Below are 22,688 nucleotides of genomic sequence, written 5' to 3' on the forward strand. Positions count from 1 at the left end.
ACTGCTGTTCTCTCCTCTAATCCACTGACATAACTGACTTCTTGATGGATGTTCATTTGGAACTCTTCGGTCACAGTACACTATGCATGTATTCAGAAAATTGAGGGTGGGGGTGGGACAGACTCTTTCAGAGGCCTCAGCAAGTGGCCTCTGAGCCCTGGGTGGGAAATTGTTAGCCCTGGACAGTAGAGCCTCTACTGTTACTATAAAAGAGATACTGTTTGGGTTTTATAACCCTGTCAAAAAGTCAGCTCCTGGCTTTCATCTTTACCTCAGCAGGAACATACTGGGTTTGGGGCAGGGGGAGGCCTTATGTCAAACTAAAATGGAAACAGAGAATCATTTTTGCAGACTGTTCTGATTTCCTTCCAAACTTTTTTTTTTTTTTTTAGACTTCTGTGGACTGATAGAACTTTGTAATTAGACACATGTATCAACATTTCCTAAGTGGAACTTTTAAACTAGAATTGGGCTTGATGGCCCCTGGTTCTAAAGAGTCACAGAAATAAAGTCTAAAACATTTATCTTCTGACTTCCTTAAATCTAACATCAAATTAGGAAGAAAGGAGTTTACATAGAAAAGCTGTGGATAGTTATACAGTAAGTACTATTATATCATCTCTGTATCCTCTAGTACCTACCATGTTTTAAAGTTATCCTGATAGCATATATTACCAAAATTTAGTGTTTAGTTATTTATTTCTAGGTGTATACATACTATATCATAATGAGTTTATTTTGTGAATCATGTGGATTCTTTGTTTGCAAACAGTGTAGAGTCTATCTCAAGCCAAATGGGTATCTGTTTGGAAGAGCAGGATAGCCAAGCCTTAGAGTGGATGGTGACCTAGGCTGCTCCTCCAATCTCAGGTCAGGACTAGCAGCCTTTCTCTTTTGTTAGATGAGTGGCATCTTAGTAGCCAGGGGATGATTACAATGATTTGCAAAGTAAGGGTAAGGAAGAGGAGGTAAACATACAATAGCTACAGCTAACCTCAAGTTAATTAAAAAAAAAAAAAAGAAAGAAAATAAGATATGAGGAAACATCCCTGCTGGCTTGTTCTTATATTTGTAAATTTTTTTCTGACAGTATAATACAACTGGAGACCTTTAGTACTTTTCTGTAGGAAAGACTATTTGGAGTGAAGTTTTTTTGTTTTTAGCGCTAATTAAAAGAATAAAGCTGGGGGGGGGGGGTGCATGCCTGTAATCCCAGGAGTTGGGAGGCTGATACAGGATTGCAGGTTTGAGGCAAGCCTCAGCAATTTAGTGAGACACTAGCAATTTAGTGAGACCTTGTTTCAAAGTAAAAATAAACAAAAAGGGCTTGTTGTGTAGCTCAGAGATAAAATGCCTCTGGTTCCAATCCCCAGTAAAAATATATACCATGCGCGCGCGCACACACACACACACACACACACACACACACACACACTGAAAATTTTAGCTCTGTGTAGATTTTTGAAAACTAAAAGTTAGCCAGAAATAGCTTTCTAGCTTTGAGAGCATAGAATTCTAGTTCTGCCTTTTGTTTTTGTTTCTGTCATATATTCCAGTTTATTTCATAGCTTTTCAATGGGATACATTTTTTTCTTGGCCATTAAGAAGCTTAATTTTTAAGAATTTTCAATATTTTGGTGCTGGGGATTGAAAATAAGTCCGTATACATGCTAAGTATGTGCTTTTTTTTAATGTTAATGCATAAATAGTAGGCAAAGAATTGTAAAAGGTAAAGTATATTACTGTATTATGGGATAATTTGTGGTTGTAATGAGAATTATTTGAATTTTCTTTATTTTCTTCTTGTTAATACAGTTAACTTGTACCTATTCTTGGAATTTCATATAAAAAGTACCAAGAATATTATATATATATATTGTTTTGATGTGTGTATATGTATATGGGCTTCAAAAACATATTTTTCTCTGAAGAAGCCTGCCACATAACACACTCAGTGTTTTTCTATTTCTTGGGCTTTTGGGGGGACATGTTTCAAAATTAAGATTAGTTACAAACTTAAGAGATCTAGGATTATTAAGAAATGATTTTCTCTTTTATATCATTGACCCAAAATATAACCTTAATGATGATTCCATAGCTCTTGTGTATAACAATTAATTAAACATTCTATTTTTTTAAGTAATAGAGAACATACAGCTATGATAATTAAAAAGATTTGTTAAAAACCACATGAGTATCTGAGCTCCTAAGAGTTAGAGGAATTTAGCAAAGCAGTAAGTAGTTACCTGTAACTGTTAACTTTCATATAAAAATATATGTATATATAGTGCATATACATGTGACTAGTGTATTTTGGGGGTATAACTTATCAAGTTTGTTTTTGAGGAAAATTTGGATTGATATAGAGAACAACTATTAAAAATAGAAGAACATACTCAGAAGGCTGAGGCAAGAGGATCACAAGTTTGAGGCCGGTTTGATCAACTTAGCAAGATCCTATCTCAAAGTAAAAATAAGCAAACAAACAAAAAATTGAAAGGGACTGGGGATATAGCTCAGTGGTAGAGTGCTTCTTGGTTCATTCCCCAGTACGGGGGCCAGGGGAGTAGAATAACAATTTGTTTAGCCAGGCGTGGTGGCTCACGCTTGTAATCCCTGCGCTTGGGAGGCTGAGACAGAGGATCGCACAGGTTCGAAGCCAGCCTCAGCTGGTTTAAGAGACCCTATCTCCAAATAAAAAATATAAAATAGGTCTGGGAGTGTAGCCCGGAGGTAGAAGGCCTCTGGGTTCCATCCCCAGTACCACCCCCCCAAAAAAAAAAAAAAAATTTGTTTTAGTGCAGGCTGGCCTCCCCAGTGCTGCTATGAAAGTCTCTAAGTGGGATTAAACACAGCTGTCCTTGCTGTTGCTCTCCTGGTGCACTTGTGTGGAGTTGGCCAGATGGGGAGCAGCTCTATCTGCTTTGTAGTTTGTGGGAGAGGAGCTGGTGTTCTGCATTGGTGTTCATGTTTAGAGCCTCTTGTTTTTGCTGTCTGCTTGTGTCTATGACCTCTCCTTGGTCCAGTATAATTTTCTTTGAGGACCATTAGTTGCCCTGAGTTTCTAAGATGAATTTTGCATATTTCACACAATTCATAAATATTTTAGGTTACTATTCAAATAGGCACTTCAAATCTGAAGCTTTGTTGTAGTTTATGAAATTTATAACCACTAAGATAGATCACCTCATCAAGACCCTCTTACTAGTAGCTTCTTGCTTTACTTCAGGGCCCTTCTGCACGATATTTGTTTCAAGACTAATATTTCATATCCCAGCTCCCCTGCCAGGGTACTAGTGATCAAATATAAATAAGTACTTATAAATAAGCACCTGCCTCAGGCATTATTAGGTTATTCGGTGCATATTTCCATAGTCAATTATACAGTAAAATGATGTTCAAGCTATGAAATGACCCTTAATGTGACTTTGGTTATTAAAAATTTTTGGTTACTATTTGAGTGAGCAAGCTTTGTGCCCAAGCATGATTTGTAGTCTCTGATAGTGCACTTTTCCAGTATTAACTTGGCTTTAAGGAATAAAGCCAACTTATCACCCTCCCCTAAACTTACCTATCACAACTGCCTATTTGTATATTTAATTTTGTACTAGGGATTGAACCCAGGGGCATTCTACCTCTGAAATATACACCAGCCCTTTTTATTTTGAAATAGGGTCATACCAAGTTGCTAACACTGACTGCAAACCTGCAATCATCCTGTCTCAACCTCCCAAGTACTGGGATAACTGATGTATGCCACCATGCCTGGCTACAACCATCTGCCTTAAAAAAAAAATCTTGCCGGGCTTGCTGAGGCAGGAGGATCGTACAGGTTCGAAGCCAGCCTCAGCTACTTAGTGAGGCTCTCAGCAACTTAGTAAGACCCTGTTTCCAAATAAAATATATATATGTCTGGGAGTATAGCCCAGAGGTAGAAAGCCTCTGGGTTCCACGCCCAGTACCACCAAAACAAAAAAGAAAGAAAGAAAGAAAGAAAAGAAAAGAAAAATATCTCAATCATCATCTCTCATGGTTGTGATCAGTATTACCTCTCGGTAAAATATTAGCTAAGGGAATAGATTTCTGTCATACAACACTGTCATGCACTACCAAATTAATTACTTTGCTAAATGATTATATTAGTATATCTGTAAAAATAACTTTGTATAAATTAGTAGACTTAATGTTAAGGGGATATCCCAATAATTACAGAATAGTTTATTATATCACAAATGATGGACTTTAAAAACTGGTCTTGCTTGTGTATAGTTTGAATATCCCTTGTCCTAACTGTCTTAGAGTTCAAATCTTTAATTCATACATAGAGCAAAATTTTGTAATATGGTATATACTATATTATAAATATATACATTATATATACCACAAATACATATGTAAACATAAGAATATATATTAGGAAACTAATTGCAACATTACTGCAATAATGTCTCATTATGGGACCAGTTAAATATAGCTGTTAAAAAAAATAAGTTCTCAGCTTGGTGGGGTTTGTAATCCCTATGTTTGGGAGGCTGAGACAGGAGGATCGCAAGGTTTCAAAGCCAGCCCCAGCTACTTAGGCTCTCAGCAACTTAGTGAGACCCTATTTTCAAATAAAATATAAAATAGGTCTGGGAGTGGTAAAAAAAAAAAAAACAATCCCTAGTACACCACACAATGCAAAATTTAATATATAACTTATATTAGCTTTCAAATATACATATATATAATATATAATTATATGTAATATATAATTATATATATATAATTTTGGTGGTACTGAGGTTCCTGAAAGCCCTTCCACCTTTGGGCTACACTCCCAGACCTATTTTATACTTTTTTTTTTCATTTCGAAACAGGGTCTCTTAAGCCAGCGCTGCTGGCTTGGAACCTGCGCGATAATCCTGTCTCCGCCTCCCAAGCACGGAGATTACAAGCATGCACCACCACACCCAGCTGAAACATATTCTTTAAACAGTGAAAAATAGCTGGGCGTGGTGGCGCAGGCTTGTAATCCCAGCATTTGGGAGGCTAAAATGGGAAGACCGCAGTGTGCAGACTAAAAAATAAGGCAGGGGGTGTAAAACGTATGTTGAATGCCACTGGGTTCCGTCCCCAGACCCGCAAAAAAAAAAACAAAAAAAAAAACAAAAAAAAAACAAAAAAACAACAACCAAAAAAGCAGTGAAAAATAGTATAGATATATTTTTTTAAACAAGAGCTATTTTTCTGGCCTTTTTGTGGACTCACATTTGGTGGTAATTCCATTAATGTAATACAACGATGGTGTTTAAAACTTTCGTTATTACTAACATTCCTCCTTTGTTTACTTTTAAAGTTTCTTAATATTATTTGGAAGGTTAAACATAATTAACTGGTTTGGGTTTTTCATGCTATTTAATTTAAAAGTTAGAAAAATTAGCTGGCTGCTTATATATTCGATCTTCTCTGGACCTAATTTTTATAATTTGACATTTTACTTTTTACTGATGGTGCAGGCAAAAGCTTCATGGAGTAGAAATTTCACTTTTTGAAATTTTCAACATTGAATATTCCATGACTCAGTGCATTATATCACCTTATCCAGATATGAGAGGGTTGTAGGAATCTGTTACTACTCAAATACACAGGACTGATTTATACATTGGAGTTTTAGTATAACCGATATTTGAGGGAGTTACTTGAGAGGTGTCTTAATTGTTAATATGAGAATACAAATTTATCATTTATTTATTTGTGTGTGTGTGTGGTGCTGGGATGAAATCCAGGAGCCTTCTACGACTCTGGGCTATACTCCCAGCCCTATTTTATATTTTATTTGGAAACAGGGTCTCACTAAGTAGCTGAGGCTGGCTTTGAACCTGTGCGGTCCTCCTGTCTAAGCCTCCCAAGCGCGGAGATTACAAGCGTGCACCACCACACCCAGCTCAGAATACAAATTTTAGATCATGAAGTTGCTTGATGTACTCAAAGGACAGTGGGGATTATATAAATATATCAAGTTAGGTCACCTATAGATATTTTTTTTATCTTAAGAGATTTTTTGTGTGTATGTAGATAAAATATCATGAATTAATTAAGATTGCTACATATCTTACATAGTGCCAAAGACAATTTGTTCTGTATACTTTTTTCTTTTGGTTTTTAAGAAGGGATATGACTTCCTATCTTCCAGAAGTCCAAATTATCCAATTTGTAGATCCTTTTAGGATAATCACTCAAGTGTACTGTAGTGGGGAAAGAAAACAACCAACTGTTATTGAAGTGTTTAATGTGTACGCATACATGGCACATGTTTGGGCTCTGTTAAATTATATTTACATTTTAGCAGGAATTCATTAATTCACTTTGAAAGGAGTTCCATTATCTGTCGTATTTATCGTCAGGATTAATTTTTCTCATCTTACATTTTAGGGAGGAAATAATGCTGGCCATACAGTTGTCGTAGATTCAGTGGAATATGATTTCCATCTTTTACCCAGTGGAATAATTAATCCAAATGTTACTGCATTCATTGGTGAGTATTTAAACTGGACTGCTTGGGGATTGATGACAGTATTCCCTTTCCATTATCAAGACTGATTTTACTTCCCACTATCATATAATTCATTGATCCTTTATTCATTATTCTTTAAGTTTTGAGCATGGTACCTTCTGGAATATACCTAACCTTGTCTATTTGTCAGGTCTTTCCGCAGGAATATTTTCTGGACTGGTTATTTTGCATGCATCCATGAACACTGGCAATATTAATTCTATAGAAACATCAGATCATTAAATCAGTTTTCCAAATACTTTAAATGTGACTTGCTTTAAGAAGGATTTGATTCTGAACTCTTAAAACAGACAAAGCAATCTAATATTTTCTATTCTACTTTTTAATTTTTTTAAACCCTATTCATACACTAAATTAATTTTATGACCGTTTAGTGATTCCCCATATTGAAAGACATTGATATAGAGTCTTCGGTGACTGTGGGGGTAGGTAGTGCATGTCTATAACCCCAATTCTTGGGAGGCTGAAACAGGGATTGTAGGTTCTAGGCCATCCTCAGCAATTTAGTGAGACCCTCAGCATCTTAATCCCAGTCGTTGGGAGGCTGAGACAGAGGTTTGCAGGTTCAAGGCCAGCCTCAGCCGAATTTAGCAAGACCCAAAACAACTTAGGAAGTCCCTGATTCAAAAATAAAAAAGGGGAGGGAGACTTAGGGGTATAGCTCAGAGGTAGAATGCCTCTGGGTTCAATCCTCAGTTTTTTTTAAAAAAGACTACTGCGACCAAAACTATATACCTAGTTTCTTTCAAAACACCATGTTTTACTTTGTTTCAAAGGAATTTCAAGTTGAGTGTAATTTCAGTGTTTTTTTATCCTATGTATTCTATTCTGTATGTACATTATACCAGTATTTAAAACTTAACCACTATTTCTGTAGTAATTCCTTGATAAGTCAGAATGTCCTATTAAAGTATCTTAAACTCTTATACTATTCTAGATAAAGGTTATCATATATTTCTATGTTTAATGTATTTGTGTATATCCATTTTTTAATTTCACATATGTTAGATGGGAGGTTGTTTGTTTTCCTTTAGGAAATGGTGTGGTGATTCATCTACCTGGATTGTTTGAAGAAGCGGAGAAAAATGCTCAAAAAGGAAAAGGTAGGAAAGAGTGAGTCCAACTGTTAATTGGGCACTTTTTTTTAGGATCTCATGACCAACAAACAATACTTTTGTCTTATACTTTAAAATTTTAAGTTATTGTTGATAATTTTTTTTGGGAGGGGCTGCTGGGGTTCCTGGAAGCCCTTCTACCTCCGGGCTACACTCCCAGACCTATTTTATTTTATTTTTTTTGGAAACAGGGTCTCCTAAACCAGCGCGGCTGGCTTCGAACCTGCGCGATCCTCCTGTCTCCGCCTCCCAAGAGCGGGGATTACAAGCGTGTGCCACCACGCTCGGCATATTTTTGATAATTTTTAATATCAGTTACAAAGTTCATCCATTATAATCACCATTTTATTGTATTTTATTTTTGTGTGTTTGGGGATGGAACCCCGGGGCATTTGACCTCTCAGCTCCACCCCTGCCCTATTTTTTATTCTTTATTTTGAAACAGGGTCTAAGTTGTGGAGAGTCTCACTAAATAGTTGAGGCTGTCCGCGAACCGCAATCCTCTGGTCTCAGCCTTCCGAATGCTGGGATTACAAGCATGCGCCACCACACCAGGGCTTACTCTTTATAGGTTATAGACAAGAACCTCCTCAGTAATATGCTAAAAGGTAAACCTAGAATAGTAACCTCCCCTCCTCTGCAATAGTTTTTGTTGTTGTTGTTTTGTTTTGGTTATTTTTGCAGTACTGAGGATGGAACCCCACTGGGGTTTATTTTGAAACAGGGTCTCATTGAATTCCAGTGGGCAGCACTAAGTAGTAGCTGAGGCTGCCCGAGAATCCCAGTCCTCCTGTCTCAGCCTCCCAAATGCCTGGATTACAAGCATGTGCCACCACGCCAGGCTTCTGCAGTAGTTTTTGACATAAATATGTACTCTAAAGCTAGTTTAGAAAATGTCCTAAGAATATTACAAAGAAGTTTAGGAAAGTGGAGCCCAACAGGCCAGAAGGAAAAAAGAGGTAGAGCAAACTTATTAAAGGAGCTGAAGTTTGAAAGCAGAACAGCATGAGAACCTGAGCTGACCTAGGCAGGAAGCAGGGGCAGGACAACAGAGATGGCAGAAGAAAGGGTTGCTTCGATGAGACAGACAGGTACAGGTTAAAGAACACCTGAGGACAGCTTGCTACTTTAAACCTAAACAATAAGCTTTTAACAACAGTAATCAGAGTGTTTTGAATTTGAGCTAATCTAAAGGGAAGCTGTATTAAGGACTTTCCTAAACTGTTTTATTGTTCCTGTCAAATCCCTCACATCCTAAAGCTCAGTTGATCAGGAATCTAAGGCTAATGGGAATGCACATACAGCATAAAAGAAGCGTTTCCTTCATTTGGAAGAAAACAAACTCCTTTTGTCTCAGATTACAGAAACCATGAGAGTGCCTCTGTCCCCGATTCCTACAACTAATTTTTAAATACTAAACAATAATTTTGAAGATGTTGAGAACTTTATCATTAGGATAAATACAGCTGATTCAGGTACCATCTGTTTGGATTCCTTAATCTATTCAATTAATAGTGCTTTCCTGCAAACATTTATTGGATGAGGGGCCCATGCTATAAAAACTACTTGCAGCCCCGCTTTCAGATATTTGCAGTTACATGAGGAAATACATATATCTCATTACTGTTTAGCCTAATAAGTATGGTAACTGAAAATGTTTTAGAGGAAATAGTGAGAAAGTCTCATTTTGTTCAGGTACACATTTCCTAACTGTCTTTTGGGAAGGTTGTCATTCCTAAAATTAACTCCCTTCTCTGGAATTTCTGTAGCCCCTCACCCCTTGTCTAGCAAAAATAGTTTCCTATCATTTCCTTTGTGGATTCCTGGGAATTTATGTGAATGTGTCTGGTTGAGAGCAAACAGTAGGGAGATAAGGGTGTGACTAGGTGAGAAGCCTTCTTACCTCTCCTATGAAGCTTTGCTAGTAACAGTTGTAAACATTCTATTTATAAAGAAAGTAAGATTTAAAAAGTGATTACAAGCTGGGCGTGATGACACATACTTGTAATCCCAGTACTTGGGAGGCTGAGGTAGGAGGATTGCCAGCTTTAGCTACTTAGCCTCTCTACAACTTAGTGAGACTCTGTTTCAAAATGAAGAATAAAAAATAGGGCTGGAGGTGTAGCTCGGAGGTACAATACCCCTAGGTTCCATACCCAGTACTGCAAAAAGAAAAAAAGAGGGGGTTACATGCTTGATAAAACGTATCTTTTCTCCTCTTTCTCTAGGTTTAGAAGGCTGGGAAAAAAGACTTGTCATTTCGGACAGAGCTCACATTGGTAAGGAGGACATACCACATTTATTTGTAACTATTGTTCCCAAATTCAGCACTTAATAGCTTTTTCTCTTTTTATTTAACTTTAAAAGGATGAATTTTTAATTCCAATACCTTAAGATTTTGCTGTTTTTTTCTCCTCTTCCTGTATTTGACAAGGCCTAGGGTGAAATAAGCCTATTTCTGTGGACAGCTAATTTAATGAATAACATTAGCAGTATTTTATGAAACATTTAAAATTCTATTAAAAAACTAAGCCATATTGATATATAGAAAGCATTTATTTGCCAATATTAATACTCATGTAAAAATATATGAGCAGTTGTTTTGTGTGTGTGTGTGGTCCTGGAAATTGAACTCAGGGGCACCTCTGAGCCACACTTCTACCTTTTTAAAAATTTTTATTATGAAACAGGACCTCACTAAGTTTGCTGAGGCTGACCTTGAACCTGTCTCAAGGTCAAGGAGACCTTGATCCTGTCTCAGCCTCCAAAGTACTGGGATTATAGGCCACCCCACCAGGCTTAATTACTCTTTTTTTTATCCAAACTAACCTCCATTAATTAGAGAAAAAACCCTAAAATTAATTTCATCCACGACTGATAAGTGGGGGTTTTTGAACTAATAGTTTATTAAGTAGCAGTGACATGGTTAAGAGTAACCAGAAACTGTCAGCCATATGAGAGAGGTCTGTGTGATTGATTTGAACTCTTTAGCATTGAGCTCTTTCAAAGGCATCTTCATCTTGGTTCTTACGGTGTTTCTCAACCAAGTACAGAAATCAACACTTTCTGTATGATAGCCACAGACTTGAATCTTGTTAATAATCTTAGTAGCCCAATAAAATAACTTGTTTGAAATAAACTTTACTGAATTAATATGCAGTATTTATGTGAAAATGCCCTCCTTTTCATTACATTGTTTGCCATAGACAATTTTGAGAGAGAGAGAGAGAGAGAGAGAGAGAGAGAGAGAGAGAGAGAGAGAGTGTGTGTGTGTGTGTGTGTGTGTGTGTGTGTGTGTTACTGGGAATTGAACCCAGGGACATTCTATTTCTGAGCTATACCCCCAGCCCTATTTTAATTTTTTATTTTGAAACAGAGTCTTGCTAAATTGCTGAGGCTTCCCTTGACTCTGTCCTCCTGTTTCAGCCTCCCCAAAACTGGGATAACAGGTGTCTACCATCAGGCCTGGCTGCCATGGGCTTCTTAATCTGTAAATCTGAAAAGAATAGTTTTGTGTTATCACAAAAAGATTTTTTACATTAATAGAATTATCCTACATGCAAAGATTTTTAAATTAATAAAAATATCTTTTATGTTGTCTGTGAGCAGACTGATTATTCTTGTACTGTCAATATTTTGATAACTTTTTATTAGTGTGACTAGATAAAACTTGGGAATACTTTGGTATTTCCAAAAATCAAAGTAGACTGAGTAGTTTTATGTTTCAGTGGACTGTATATTTAAACTATGAGACTGTTAATCATCAATAATCCATGGGCTTAAATTGAACCATTTATATTTCCAGAATAATAGTATAAGTACTTTAGTTCCAAATAATAACTTGCAATTTGGGTAAGGACTAAGGGTGTTATTTTGCTTGTCAGAGGAAGGAGCTTATAAAGCTATCATTTTTGTTGATGTTTTCAGCATTTGATTTAAAATTTTTTTTTAGTTATTGGCTTATATCAGAACTTTTATGTATCAGCATCACTACATGGTTGTACTAGAGAAAACAATGTAGTGTTAACATGTTTTCTTACAGTCTCTTAGGTATATAAGGAAAAATACTAGATTCTAGGTAGTACATTTGCAGTATTTTTGTCTGTTTACACTCAGCCTTATTTTTTTGTGACCATGAGTTGTCATTAACTTCTTCATAGTTTTTATATGTAGCCTTTTGCTGTCCATTGCCCCTGACTTGTGGATAAAGTAATATACTCTGTCAGATGATGAAGATTACTGCTTATCTCCACAGCTTCCTGATGGTCCTCTATGCAAATCTGCTATGTGAAATTTATTGCCTTGCTGGGTATGGTGGCCTAAGATTGTACTTAGGAGGCTGAGACAGGAGGAGCACAGGCTTGAGGACAGCCTTAGCAAGTAGTGAAACTCTCAGCAACCTACTGAGACTCTGTTTATAAATAAAAATAAAATAGGGTTGGGGAGTATAGCTCAGAGGTAGAGTGCCCCAGAATTCAATCCCCAATGTTACACACACACACACACACACACACACACACACACACACACACGATTCGTTATCTTAGTCAGCATATCATGAGTTGGGATTTCTGAATGGGGTAATAGCTAATATCTGTCCTTTGAGGAACATGTGATCTCTGTATGTAATCAGATAGTTTGGCTTTGTGTAGCTATACACATGCTGATGATGTCGTCTGTTGGAAAGAGTTAGGAGACATATCTGTCTCCTTGCCTGGATTCTCCATCTCCCTCTTCATGTAAATGCTGTGTTCCTCAGGTGGCGGTTTGAATATTTTGGCACAGCCCAGTAGGTAATCAAATGACATCATTACATTAGACCACAAGAATGCAAAGAAAGTAGTAATACAAAGAAGTCTAAAACCGGGCATGGTGGTACACTTCTGTAATCCAGTATTTGGGAGGCTGAGATTGGGGGTCAGAAGCTTGAGGCCAGCCTCAGGAATTTAGTGAGGCCATCTGCAGCTTAGTGAGACCTTGTTTCAAAGTAAAGAATAAAGCTGGGAGTGTAGCTCAGAAGTATAATGCCCCTGGATTCCATCCACAATACCATACATATATAAAAAGAACTTAAGGAAGAACATTTTTATGGTTTTAGAGACCAGGGTTAATCTAGTCAGAGGATGGCTAGATTTTATCAAGTATTTTGGTTTTAGTATTTATAACTACAGTGTTAGTATTCTGATACTTGCAAATAATTCATTTACAAATGCCACCACTTGTTTAGAAAATCTTGTATCTTTTTTTAAACCTACCCATTTTAACGTATTTATGTGGAAATAGTAGCATGTTTGGTGGGAAAGAAACCATAATTAAATGTACCAAAACCAATGAATTATATGTTTAAAATGGGTGAGTTTAGCCGGGTGTGGTGGCACATGCTTGTAATCCCAGCATTTGGAAGGCTTAGACAAGAGGATCGCGATTTGCAGACAGCCACAGCTACTACTTAGTGAGGCCTTTGCAACTCAGTGAGACCATTTTCGAAATAATAATAATAATAGTAATAATAATAATATAAAAAATAGGGCTGGAGTATAGCTTGGAGGTAGAATGCCCCTGGGTTTCATCCCCAGGACTGTAAAATAAGTGAATTTCGTGGCCTGCAAATTATTTCCATAAAGCTGTTTTAAAATAAAAACTTAGCTAGGTATGCTGTACCACCTGTAAACCTAGTACTTGGAATGCTGAGAGAAGAGGATTGTAGTTTCAAAGCCAGCTTCAGCAACTTAGCAAAACCCTTATTCAAAATTAAAAAATGAGAGTCAGGCATGGTGGTACATACTTGTAATCCCAACTTGGGAGCTGAGACAGGAGGATCCGGATTTGTGGCTAGCCTCAGCTACTTAGGCCATTTGCAACTTAGTGAGACCCTGTTTCAAAATAAAGAATAAAAAATAGGGGTGGGGGTGTAGCTTGGAGGCAGAATGCACCTGGGTTCAATTCCTAGCACCACAAAAATTAAAATAAATAAGAAAATGAAAAGAGATCCCTGGGAATGTAGCTTGGAAGTAGAATGCCTCTGGTTCAATCCCTAGCATCCAATTGATCAACTAATCAATAAATAAAACTCAGGAAAATTTGGTTAAAAGTTCAGAGACAAATTCTAGTTCTAGTCCTGCCTCATCTATAAACTTTATTGATTCAGTCAGTAAATATTTGAGAACTTGTTGGTATAGGAAATTAACTAGTAAGCTAAATTGACATTGTCTGAATAGAGTTGTTGGAACAAGCAAGAAAAAAATATGTATGAATATGAATGTGTATAGCTATAGCACAGGGATATTGTGCATAGGAGAAGCATATGCCTAGTGTTGCAGGACTGTAGAGAATAGCAGAATGACCAGGTGGCAGGGCATGGTTTAGATCAAAGTCCAGTCTCTGGAGGAGGTCAGTGAAAGATCTTGGTCTTTTTCATAGAGCCATGGAAAGCCATTGAGTTTTAAGGCCATGGAAGTGATGGCATTTTATGTATGTCCTGGGAAGCTGCTTTTGGTGCATTAAAGAATTTGGTTAGCTGGGAATGGTGGTGCACGGCCGTAATCCCAGTACTTGAGAGGCTGAGACCGAAGGGTCACAAGTTTGTGGCCAGCCTTAGTAACTTGGCAAGACCCTCAGCAGCTGCCCGAAAAATAAAATAGGGCTGGGGTGTGGCCCGGTGATAGGACGCCCCGGGCTGGCTCGCCCTTCTGTCTAGCTCCCCGCCACCCTCCCTCTCCCTCTTATACCTACAAACAAACAAACACACCAACAAACCCCAAAGAATTTGGTTTAGATATGTCCAAGAATGGAAAGTTGTGTTTTGTTTTGATAACTAGTCAGGAAGGGCGGGGGTGTGTGTGTGCAAAATGATCTCTAGATTTCTGGACTCCAAAACTTGAAGAAGAAAGTCTTTGTAAACTGACCTGTTATACAGTTATTATAGGGTGGGGTATCCTAAAATTAGCCTCTTCTCTCTCTCTTTTTTGTGGTAAGGGGATGGCACCCAGGGGCATTGTAACTCTGAGCTATACCCCCAGCCCTATTTTTTAGTCTATTTGTTTATTTTTATTTATTTATTTTTGGTGGTACTGGGGTTCCTGGAAGCCCTTCTACCTCTGGGCTATACTCCCAGACCTATTTTATACTTTTTTGGAAACAGGGTCTCTTAAGCTAGTGTGGCTGGCTTTGAACCTGCCTGATCTCCTGTCTCTGCCTCCCAAGTGCGGGGATTACAAGCGTGCGCCACCACGCCCGGACTCTTTATTTTTTTGAAACAGGGTCTCACTGAGTTGTGAAGGGCCTCAGCTAAGTAGCTGAGGCTCTCCTTAAACTGCAATCCTCCGGTCTCAGCCTCCCACATGCTGGGATTATACATGTGCAACACCATGCCCCCCGGCTTAATGATTCTTTTCTTTTCTTTTTTTTTTTTTTTTTTTTTTGGGGGGGGGTGGTACTGAGGTTCCTGGAAACCCTTCTACCTCCGGGATACATGCCCAGACCTATTTTTTATATTTTTTTACTTGGAAACAGGGTCTCTTAAGCCAGTGAGGCTGGCTTCAAGCCTGTGGCGATCCTTCTGTCTCTGACTCCCAAACACGGGGATTAAAAGCATGCGCCACCGCACCGGGCTTAATGACTCCTTTTTAAAATAGTGTAGAAAGCCGGGCATGGTGGCGCACGCTAGCTTGGGAGGCTAAGACAGGAGGATCACACAGTTTCAAAGCCAGCCTCAGCTACTTAGCGAGGCTCTCAGCAACTTAGTGAGACCCTGTTTCCAAATAAAGTATAAGATAGGTCTGGTAATATAACCCGGAGGTAGAAAAGCCCCTGGGTTCCACCCTCAGTACCACACACACACAATAAATAAATAAATAAATGTAGACTGCAATCAATTGGAGGGAAAGATCAGGCCTGTTTTTCAAGTTAGTGTGCCTGTTGATGTTATAATCTTTTTTTTTTTTTTGGTAGTACTGGGAATTGAACCCAGGAGCATTCTACACCCCCAGCCCTATTTTTCATACTTTATTTTGAAGCAGGGTCTCACTGAGTTGTAGAGGGCCTCACTAGGTAGCTGAGGCTGGCTGTGAATTGTGGTCCTCCAGGCTCAGTACAGGGATTACTAGCGTGAGATGTCATGCCCAGCTTTGGGGATTATAATCTTTACTTTATCATTTCTTCATATTTATAGTCATAATGAAGTGAGCCTGAAGAGATTTCTAACTACAGCAATTTGAAACGCAATTTTTTTGTATATTATCTTTGTTTCAACACCATTCTTTTTTATTTTTTCTGCAGTGTTTGATTTTCATCAAGCAGCCGATGGTATCCAGGAACAACAGAGACAAGAACAAGCAGGAAAAAAGTATGCTATTCTTTGTACTGTTTAAACACATCCAGACCTTCATGTTTAAATTCTAGGCCCAAAGTTTCAAAAATGTTGGAATATCTTGTTTAGATTTCAGAGAAAATAAAGATTATGAAAATAAACTTGTAGGAAATAACATAAATGTAAATAGTTGTGTGTAACTTTATTCTTTGTGATCTGGCCACAGGACTATCTTTCTCATCTAACTCACATGTTGTCTTGATTTGCTTTTTAAGTTTGGGCACCACAAAAAAGGGGATTGGCCCAGTTTATTCTTCCAAAGCTGCTCGGAGTGGACTTCGGATGTGTGATCTTGTCTCTGATTTTGATGGCTTCTCTGAGAGGTAACTAACTTGTGTTTCAAAGGTACAAAAACAGATGAATTTTTAAAACCTAGGGTGTAAAGAAGAAAAATCAGTATTCTAGCTAATAGTGATGGCTTTTTAAAAAAATTATTTGAGAAACTAAAGTTATTATATTCAGATTGGTTCTTAATTTCAGATTTGCTTCACACACACACACACACACACACACACACACACACACACAAAAAAAAAAAAAAAAAAATGTGATGATATAACAGTAGTATCCCAAGAAGACAAAGACAATGTGACATTGAAAAATTGGAGTGAGGGATGTTTTAGTACTTTGTGGTTGTCACCAATTTCTAGGGTTTTGATCTTTGGTTTTGTCATCCAAAGACTCCATTATTGTCCTCCTACCCTGAAATAGTCTCTCAGATTCTTTATCCTGTGCCCAGTATAGCTTGAGAAAATAAATGCTGCATTTGACACATGCTCTGTAGAAAAGTCTCCGCAGGAAACTGAGTAATAGTTATTGAAAGCAGAAGAGACTCAGTAGTGGGGTGTGGTAGTTGTGTTTTGTGACAAGTGCTACCAAGGTTGTGTTGATGTACCTTGTCCCTTCGCTACCAGGTATCTGCTTGCACTGGGAAGCCACTTCCACTGAAGACTCTGAGAGGCAAATTGCTCATGTCTGGCTCCTCCTCTTTCACAGGCACCATGTAGACTAGCCACTCTTGTTTTTTTCATGTGTAATACAGTTCACATTGAAGTCTTTTATGTTTCTTTATTTCAGTCCTTTGGTCCTTTTTCCTTATACACATTATCACAGCTGATAATCTTTATTAAATTTTATTCCTCAAAAAGTAAAGCTTCAGTTTCAGGACTGATTTGTTCTTAAGACCACTTTCAACCTATAGAAATCACTTGAATTGAATGACATTATTTGAAATATTTTAAAGAGAGCTAATATCTTGATTTATCTGTATTTCTCAGGTTCAGAGTTTTAGCTAACCAGTACAAATCCATATACCCAACATTGGAAATAGACATTGAAGGTGAATTACAAAAACTCAAGGTAATGCTTTTTAACAATTGTTGGCCAAAATGGCATCTAGATCTTGTATTTATTCCATTTTTGTGGGAGAAGAAATTTACCAGCATGATCTGGACATAGCATGTTTGAATGACTTCACTCACCATGGCTTAGACAAAGTACTGGATGAGAAGCGGGTAATCTGTATGGAGCTAGGGACACAGTGAATGGGTTGGTCATTTTAGCCATAGAAAGAACTAGAACAGGACTGAGCTAGGGCTAGAGACCAGGGCCAAGGAGAGGCCTTGTTTATCAGTGGGTGGGACACACTAAGAGAGGTTGGAAGTGGACTTTGGACGTTCCATTCCTGGCTTCCTTGACTGAAAAAGGCGTCCTGGTCATTACAGTATAGGCTGTAGGGAAAACTCTTATTTTTATTACAGTTGTACTTGAATTCTAAAGTTAGGTGGTATTACTGATATGATGCTATGTATAACAGTCATTTTAGGTGCTACTAACATGTATTTAAAATAATAGGCGATATCCACCAGTAATGTTGACGAGCTGTGCAGTGACGCCATTCCATGAGAAGGAGCAGAGGCCGTCAGTCCCTGCTCTGGCATACGCAGCAGTGCAGCTTGTGGCCCTTCGCACAGATGGTCATCATTCTGATGCAGATTTCAAAGTTTTTGCTACATGAGTGATAAATTCAGCTTTTCGTGTACCTCACAAATTTTAAAAACACCATGTAATATAAATGGTCAATTCTTTTTTTATTTTTCCTAAAAGCTGGTTTATAAAGTATGAGTACCTTGTGATTTGGAAGATTTTCATCATTATTTGCAGAGAGGTTAACATATAACCTTCAAATTTCACCGTATCTCTAGTTATCTTCTTTTCACAGTTCTGGGGATCGAACCCAGGGCCCTGCACAGGCTAGGAGAATGTTTTACCACTGAGCCACACCCAGCCCCGTGTCTCTAATTGTTCCTTAGCTAGTATCCCTTTTCAGGTCCTGGAGAATCACCTTGAGAAACCAACGTTAATCCAAATGTTTCATGGCAGTGTACACCCTTGCCAGCCCCTTTCTACTTTCTACTTTGTATTTATCAGTTTTCACTGTCATAAAGTTAGGTTGTTTATACTTGTACTGGTCATGTGTAAGTGAATTAGCATACATGGAAACTGGTTTTTGTCTTTGTGCATAGGGTTATATGGAAAGGATTAAACCAATGGTGAGAGATGGAGTTTATTTCCTTTATGAGGCCCTACATGGACCACCAAAGAAAATCTTGGTAGAAGGTGCAAATGCCTCATTATTAGATATTGATTTTGGTAAGTGAGATGTTATTTAGAGGGAGCTTGGCTGAGCCTCAAGTACTTAAGATACAAATAATGTTAGCATTAAGGAGTTTAAAAATAATGCTTTTAGCTTGCATATTCAGGAATGATGAATGTATGTCAAGTTTTTTTTTTTTAAAGGAAGAACGCATAAATTTTGCACTTCATTAGAAAAATGAAGTCTTGGATTCAGAGGTCTTGGGATTCTATAAATCGTGAATTTCAGTATTTGGCTCAGTATTTAATTCAAGACCTTATTTCTTTGGGAACTAAAATGATGAGTTGGGTGTGGTAGCACATACCTATAACTCTATACTTGGCAAGCTGAGACGGCATGATTGCAGGTTTGAGGACACTCAGGAATTTAGCGAGGGTCTCAGCAACTTAGAGAGACCCTGTTACCAAATAAAAAATAAAAAAGGCTGGGTGTGGTAGCACATGCCTGAGACAGGAGAATCACAGATCCAAGGACAGCTTAGCAAGTAGTGAGACTCTCATCAACCTTGCAAGACCCTAATCTCAAAACTAAAAATATAGGGCTGGACTGTAGTGTAGAGGTAGAATGCCCCTGGGTTCAATCCCCAGTAACACACACACTAAATAAATAAATACATACATACAAAAGTAAATACAAAAATAAATAATTAAAGGGCTGGGTTTGTAGCTCAGTGGTAAAATGTTCCTGGATTCAATCCCCAGCAAAACAAACACACACACACACATCACACATGCATGCGTGCGCATGCACACGCGCGCACACACACACTGAATTCCACGGAAAAATCTTGATCTTTAGTTCCACCTTTGTGTGTGTGTGTTTGTGAGTACAGGGGTACTAGGGATGGAACTATACTCCCAGACCTGTTTTTAACTTTGAAATAGGGTCTCTAAGTTGCTAAATGCCTGACTAACTTCCTAGGGCCGGCCTTGAACCTGCAATCCTCTTGTCTCAACCTCCCAAATACTGGGGTTACAGGCATGTGCTACTACCACAACTGGCTTAATTCCACCTTTTTAAAAAATACATGTTATATTGCTCTTAAACATTGAAAGTCTGTTTACATTGACTTAGTCCTTGGGCATGAAACTTCCTGGGTGGATTTAGAGCATTTTCTCCATCCTCAAAAGTTTAATGCGTCACTTTAAACTACTGCACCAGTTTGTTGGTGGCTACATCTAAACATAGTCTTTCATAACTTTTCTGATTATTCTCAGATCTTAGCTGGAACTTCAATACATATTCAGTACATATTTCAAATACATATTTTGATTCTTTAACATATCTAGCCAATCTGGAAAGAAACTGGTATCTAATTGGCAGAGAAATGAATAGGAGAAAATATTTACCACTCTTAAATACTATTGTAGCTTCAGAGTTGTTCCCAGAATAGAGCTCAGCTAAAGCTGGTGAACATTGATTACCTTGAAATTTTCTTGAAACTAACAAAACTTTTAGTAGATGGGGTCCGGCATTCAGTTCTTTAGTCTATTGAACGCCTGTCATGTCACTCTGGGTCCTCAGCTGCACACACTCATGGATTCTTTTCCAGCAAACCCTTGAGTTAGAGCTCTGGCCACCTCCACCTTCATTTTGTCTCAGACAAAAAGAGTTAAGACTTGAACCTGAGGCTTTGAGAAAGGACAGGTACAGCTATGGTCAAGTCTGCCAGTTAACTAGCATGTACTCGAATTGTAATTTTAATGGTAATCCTGTTGCCAAGTGTTTGTATTGGCTCAGCTCTTGATGTTTGTTTCTGCTTTAGGAACTTATCCTTTTGTCACCTCTTCAAACTGCACTGTTGGAGGTGTTTGTACAGGCTTGGGTATGCCACCTCAGAATGTTGGAGAAGTCTACGGAGTTGTGAAAGTTTATACCACTAGAGTTGGTATTGGTGCCTTTCCTACTGAGCAAGACAATGTAAGCCAATCTCTCAGAAAATCCAATTCTAAGAGTATATGAAGAAAACTTCGGCCTCCTTCATGAATTCATATTGCCTGTGCCTTTTCCTTCATTTGCAAGAATTATTAGAGGGTCTTGTTATACAGTTTTCAGGAAAAACATTAAAGTCAGTTGTTCTTGGAACAATCACATAGATTCATCTACTTTAATACTGTGTGTGGGATGTGGGGGAGTTACTGGGGCTTGAGCCCAGGGGAATTATACCTCTGAGCTATACCCCAGCCCTCTTTTATTTTGAAGTGGAGTCTTACTAAGGTTCTAAGGCTGTCTTTGAATTAGTGATCCTCCTGTCTCAGCCTCCGTAGTACTGAGATTACTAGCTTGCACCACCACACCTGGCTAATGATTTGGTTTTAAGAGGCAGCATTTAATTTTTTGTTTTGTTTTTAAGTCTGTCTATTTTAGGAACTTACCTATATAATATTATAAAGCCAGGCATGGTGGTGGATCACAGGCTCAAAGCCAGCCTCAGTAACTGATATTTGCTTTAGATGGGCAATTTAGCAAGACCTTGTTTCCAAATAAATAAATAAATAAATAAATAAATAAATAAATAGCTGGGAAATGGCTCAGAAGTAGAATACCTCTGAGTTCAATCCCCAGCACCACCAAAAACTACAAAAAAAAATTATTTAAAAATTTGGCCTGAACGTACATGGTAAAAAAAAAAATGAAGGCAAGCTTGGCAAAATGGTACACGTTTATAATCCCAGTACTTCAGAGGCTGAGACAGGGGGAGTCATATGTTTGGGACTAGCCTCAGCAACTTAGGCTCTCTGCAACTTCATGAGACCCTGCTTCAAAATAATAAAATAGGGCTGGAGATATAGCTCAGAGGTAGAATGCCCCTGAGTTCCATCCCCAGTACCACCAAAACAAAACAAAAAAAGAAGCTAAAAGTCAGTACCTTCCCCAAAATGCTTCCCTTAGAGAAAAATCCATCATCTCTGTGGAATTTTACTTTCTGGAAGGTGTTTATCACAAGAGTCTTTGGTTTATTATATAAGCGCTAGTGTAATTCTGCTAGATTTATAATGTTGGTATTCTAATTCATAAGGTCTCTTTTCACAAGGAATGGTGGTACATACCTGTAGTCCCAGTACTTGGGAGTCTGAGATGGGAGGATTGTAGATTCAAGGCTGGCCTCAGCAATGTAGAGACTCTCAGCAGTCTAGCAAGAACCTATTTCAAAACAAAAATAAAAAGGATCAGGGGAGCCGGACATGGTGGCACATGCTTGTAATCCCAGCATTTGGAAGGCTAAGACAGGAGGATCGTGGTTCACAGACAGCCTTAGCTACTTAGGCTCTTTGCAACTCAGTGAGACCCTGTTTCAAAATAAAGAATAAAAAAAAAAAAAAAAAAATAGGGCTGGGTGTGTAGCTCTGAGGTAGAATGCCCCTGGGTTCCATCCCCAGTACCACAAAAATAAAAATAAATGAATAAATAAATAAATTCTATTTTCTATTCTCTAGGAAATTGGAGAATTATTACAAACAAGGGGTAGGGAGTTTGGTGTGACTACTGGAAGGAAAAGAAGATGTGGCTGGTTGGACCTCGTTTTACTCAAATATGCTCATATGATCAATGGGTTTACTGCGTAAGTACTCTTCAGAAGCACTTATTTCAGGAAATCATAGAGACAGGTTATGACCACAGGTTTAATTTTGTGGAGTGCAGACTTGGGGTAGTACACTCATAGAAAAGTTTTGCTCTTTAGCCTCCAAACTGGAACTGTAGTCCAGATAGAAGTGGACTAAGACAGAGGAAGGGTATACAAGGACAGGCCCACATCAACTTCCTAGGTAGCCAAGGTTGGTAGAAGGGATCCTGACAGGGTGACACATATAAAGTGTAGAAGGAGGCAAGATAGGCAGGTGGATAGAATAAGTACAGTGCATATGTATAGAGGACAGACAGTTTGGCACAGTGGTTTTGTGCATAAGCTTAATGTCTGACTTCCTGGATTCACAACTCAGCTCCAGGTATGATGCTGTGATTCAGGTTCATCCTCAGGGGTGTTTTGGAGAT

The 22,688-nt window shown here is 38.2% G+C and overlaps 1 protein-coding gene across 3 annotated transcripts in view; it reads left to right on the forward strand.

The window, feature by feature from the left end:
* Nucleotides 1-22,688, forward strand: part of ADSS2 (adenylosuccinate synthase 2) — a 31,759-nt gene that overhangs the window by 4,049 nt on the left and 5,022 nt on the right. The window contains exons 2-10 of one of the 3 annotated variants that reach the window (XM_080698291.1): nt 6,415-6,517; nt 7,591-7,659; nt 9,900-9,950; nt 15,949-16,015; nt 16,255-16,362; nt 17,317-17,398; nt 18,565-18,691; nt 20,461-20,615; nt 22,133-22,257. In XM_080698291.1, the coding sequence (XP_080554417.1) occupies nt 6,415-6,517; nt 7,591-7,659; nt 9,900-9,950; nt 15,949-16,015; nt 16,255-16,362; nt 17,317-17,398; nt 18,565-18,691; nt 20,461-20,615; nt 22,133-22,257 (887 nt within the window). The remainder of the gene's footprint in view (nt 1-6,414; nt 6,518-7,590; nt 7,660-9,899; nt 9,951-15,948; nt 16,016-16,254; nt 16,363-17,316; nt 17,399-18,564; nt 18,692-20,460; nt 20,616-22,132; nt 22,258-22,688) is intronic. The other 2 variants (XM_080698293.1, XM_080698292.1) reach the window with 2 other exon arrangements.

This window comes from Muscardinus avellanarius, assembly GCF_963383645.1.
Source record: "Muscardinus avellanarius genome assembly, chromosome: 7".
Classification (NCBI taxonomy): domain Eukaryota; kingdom Metazoa; phylum Chordata; class Mammalia; order Rodentia; family Gliridae; genus Muscardinus; species Muscardinus avellanarius.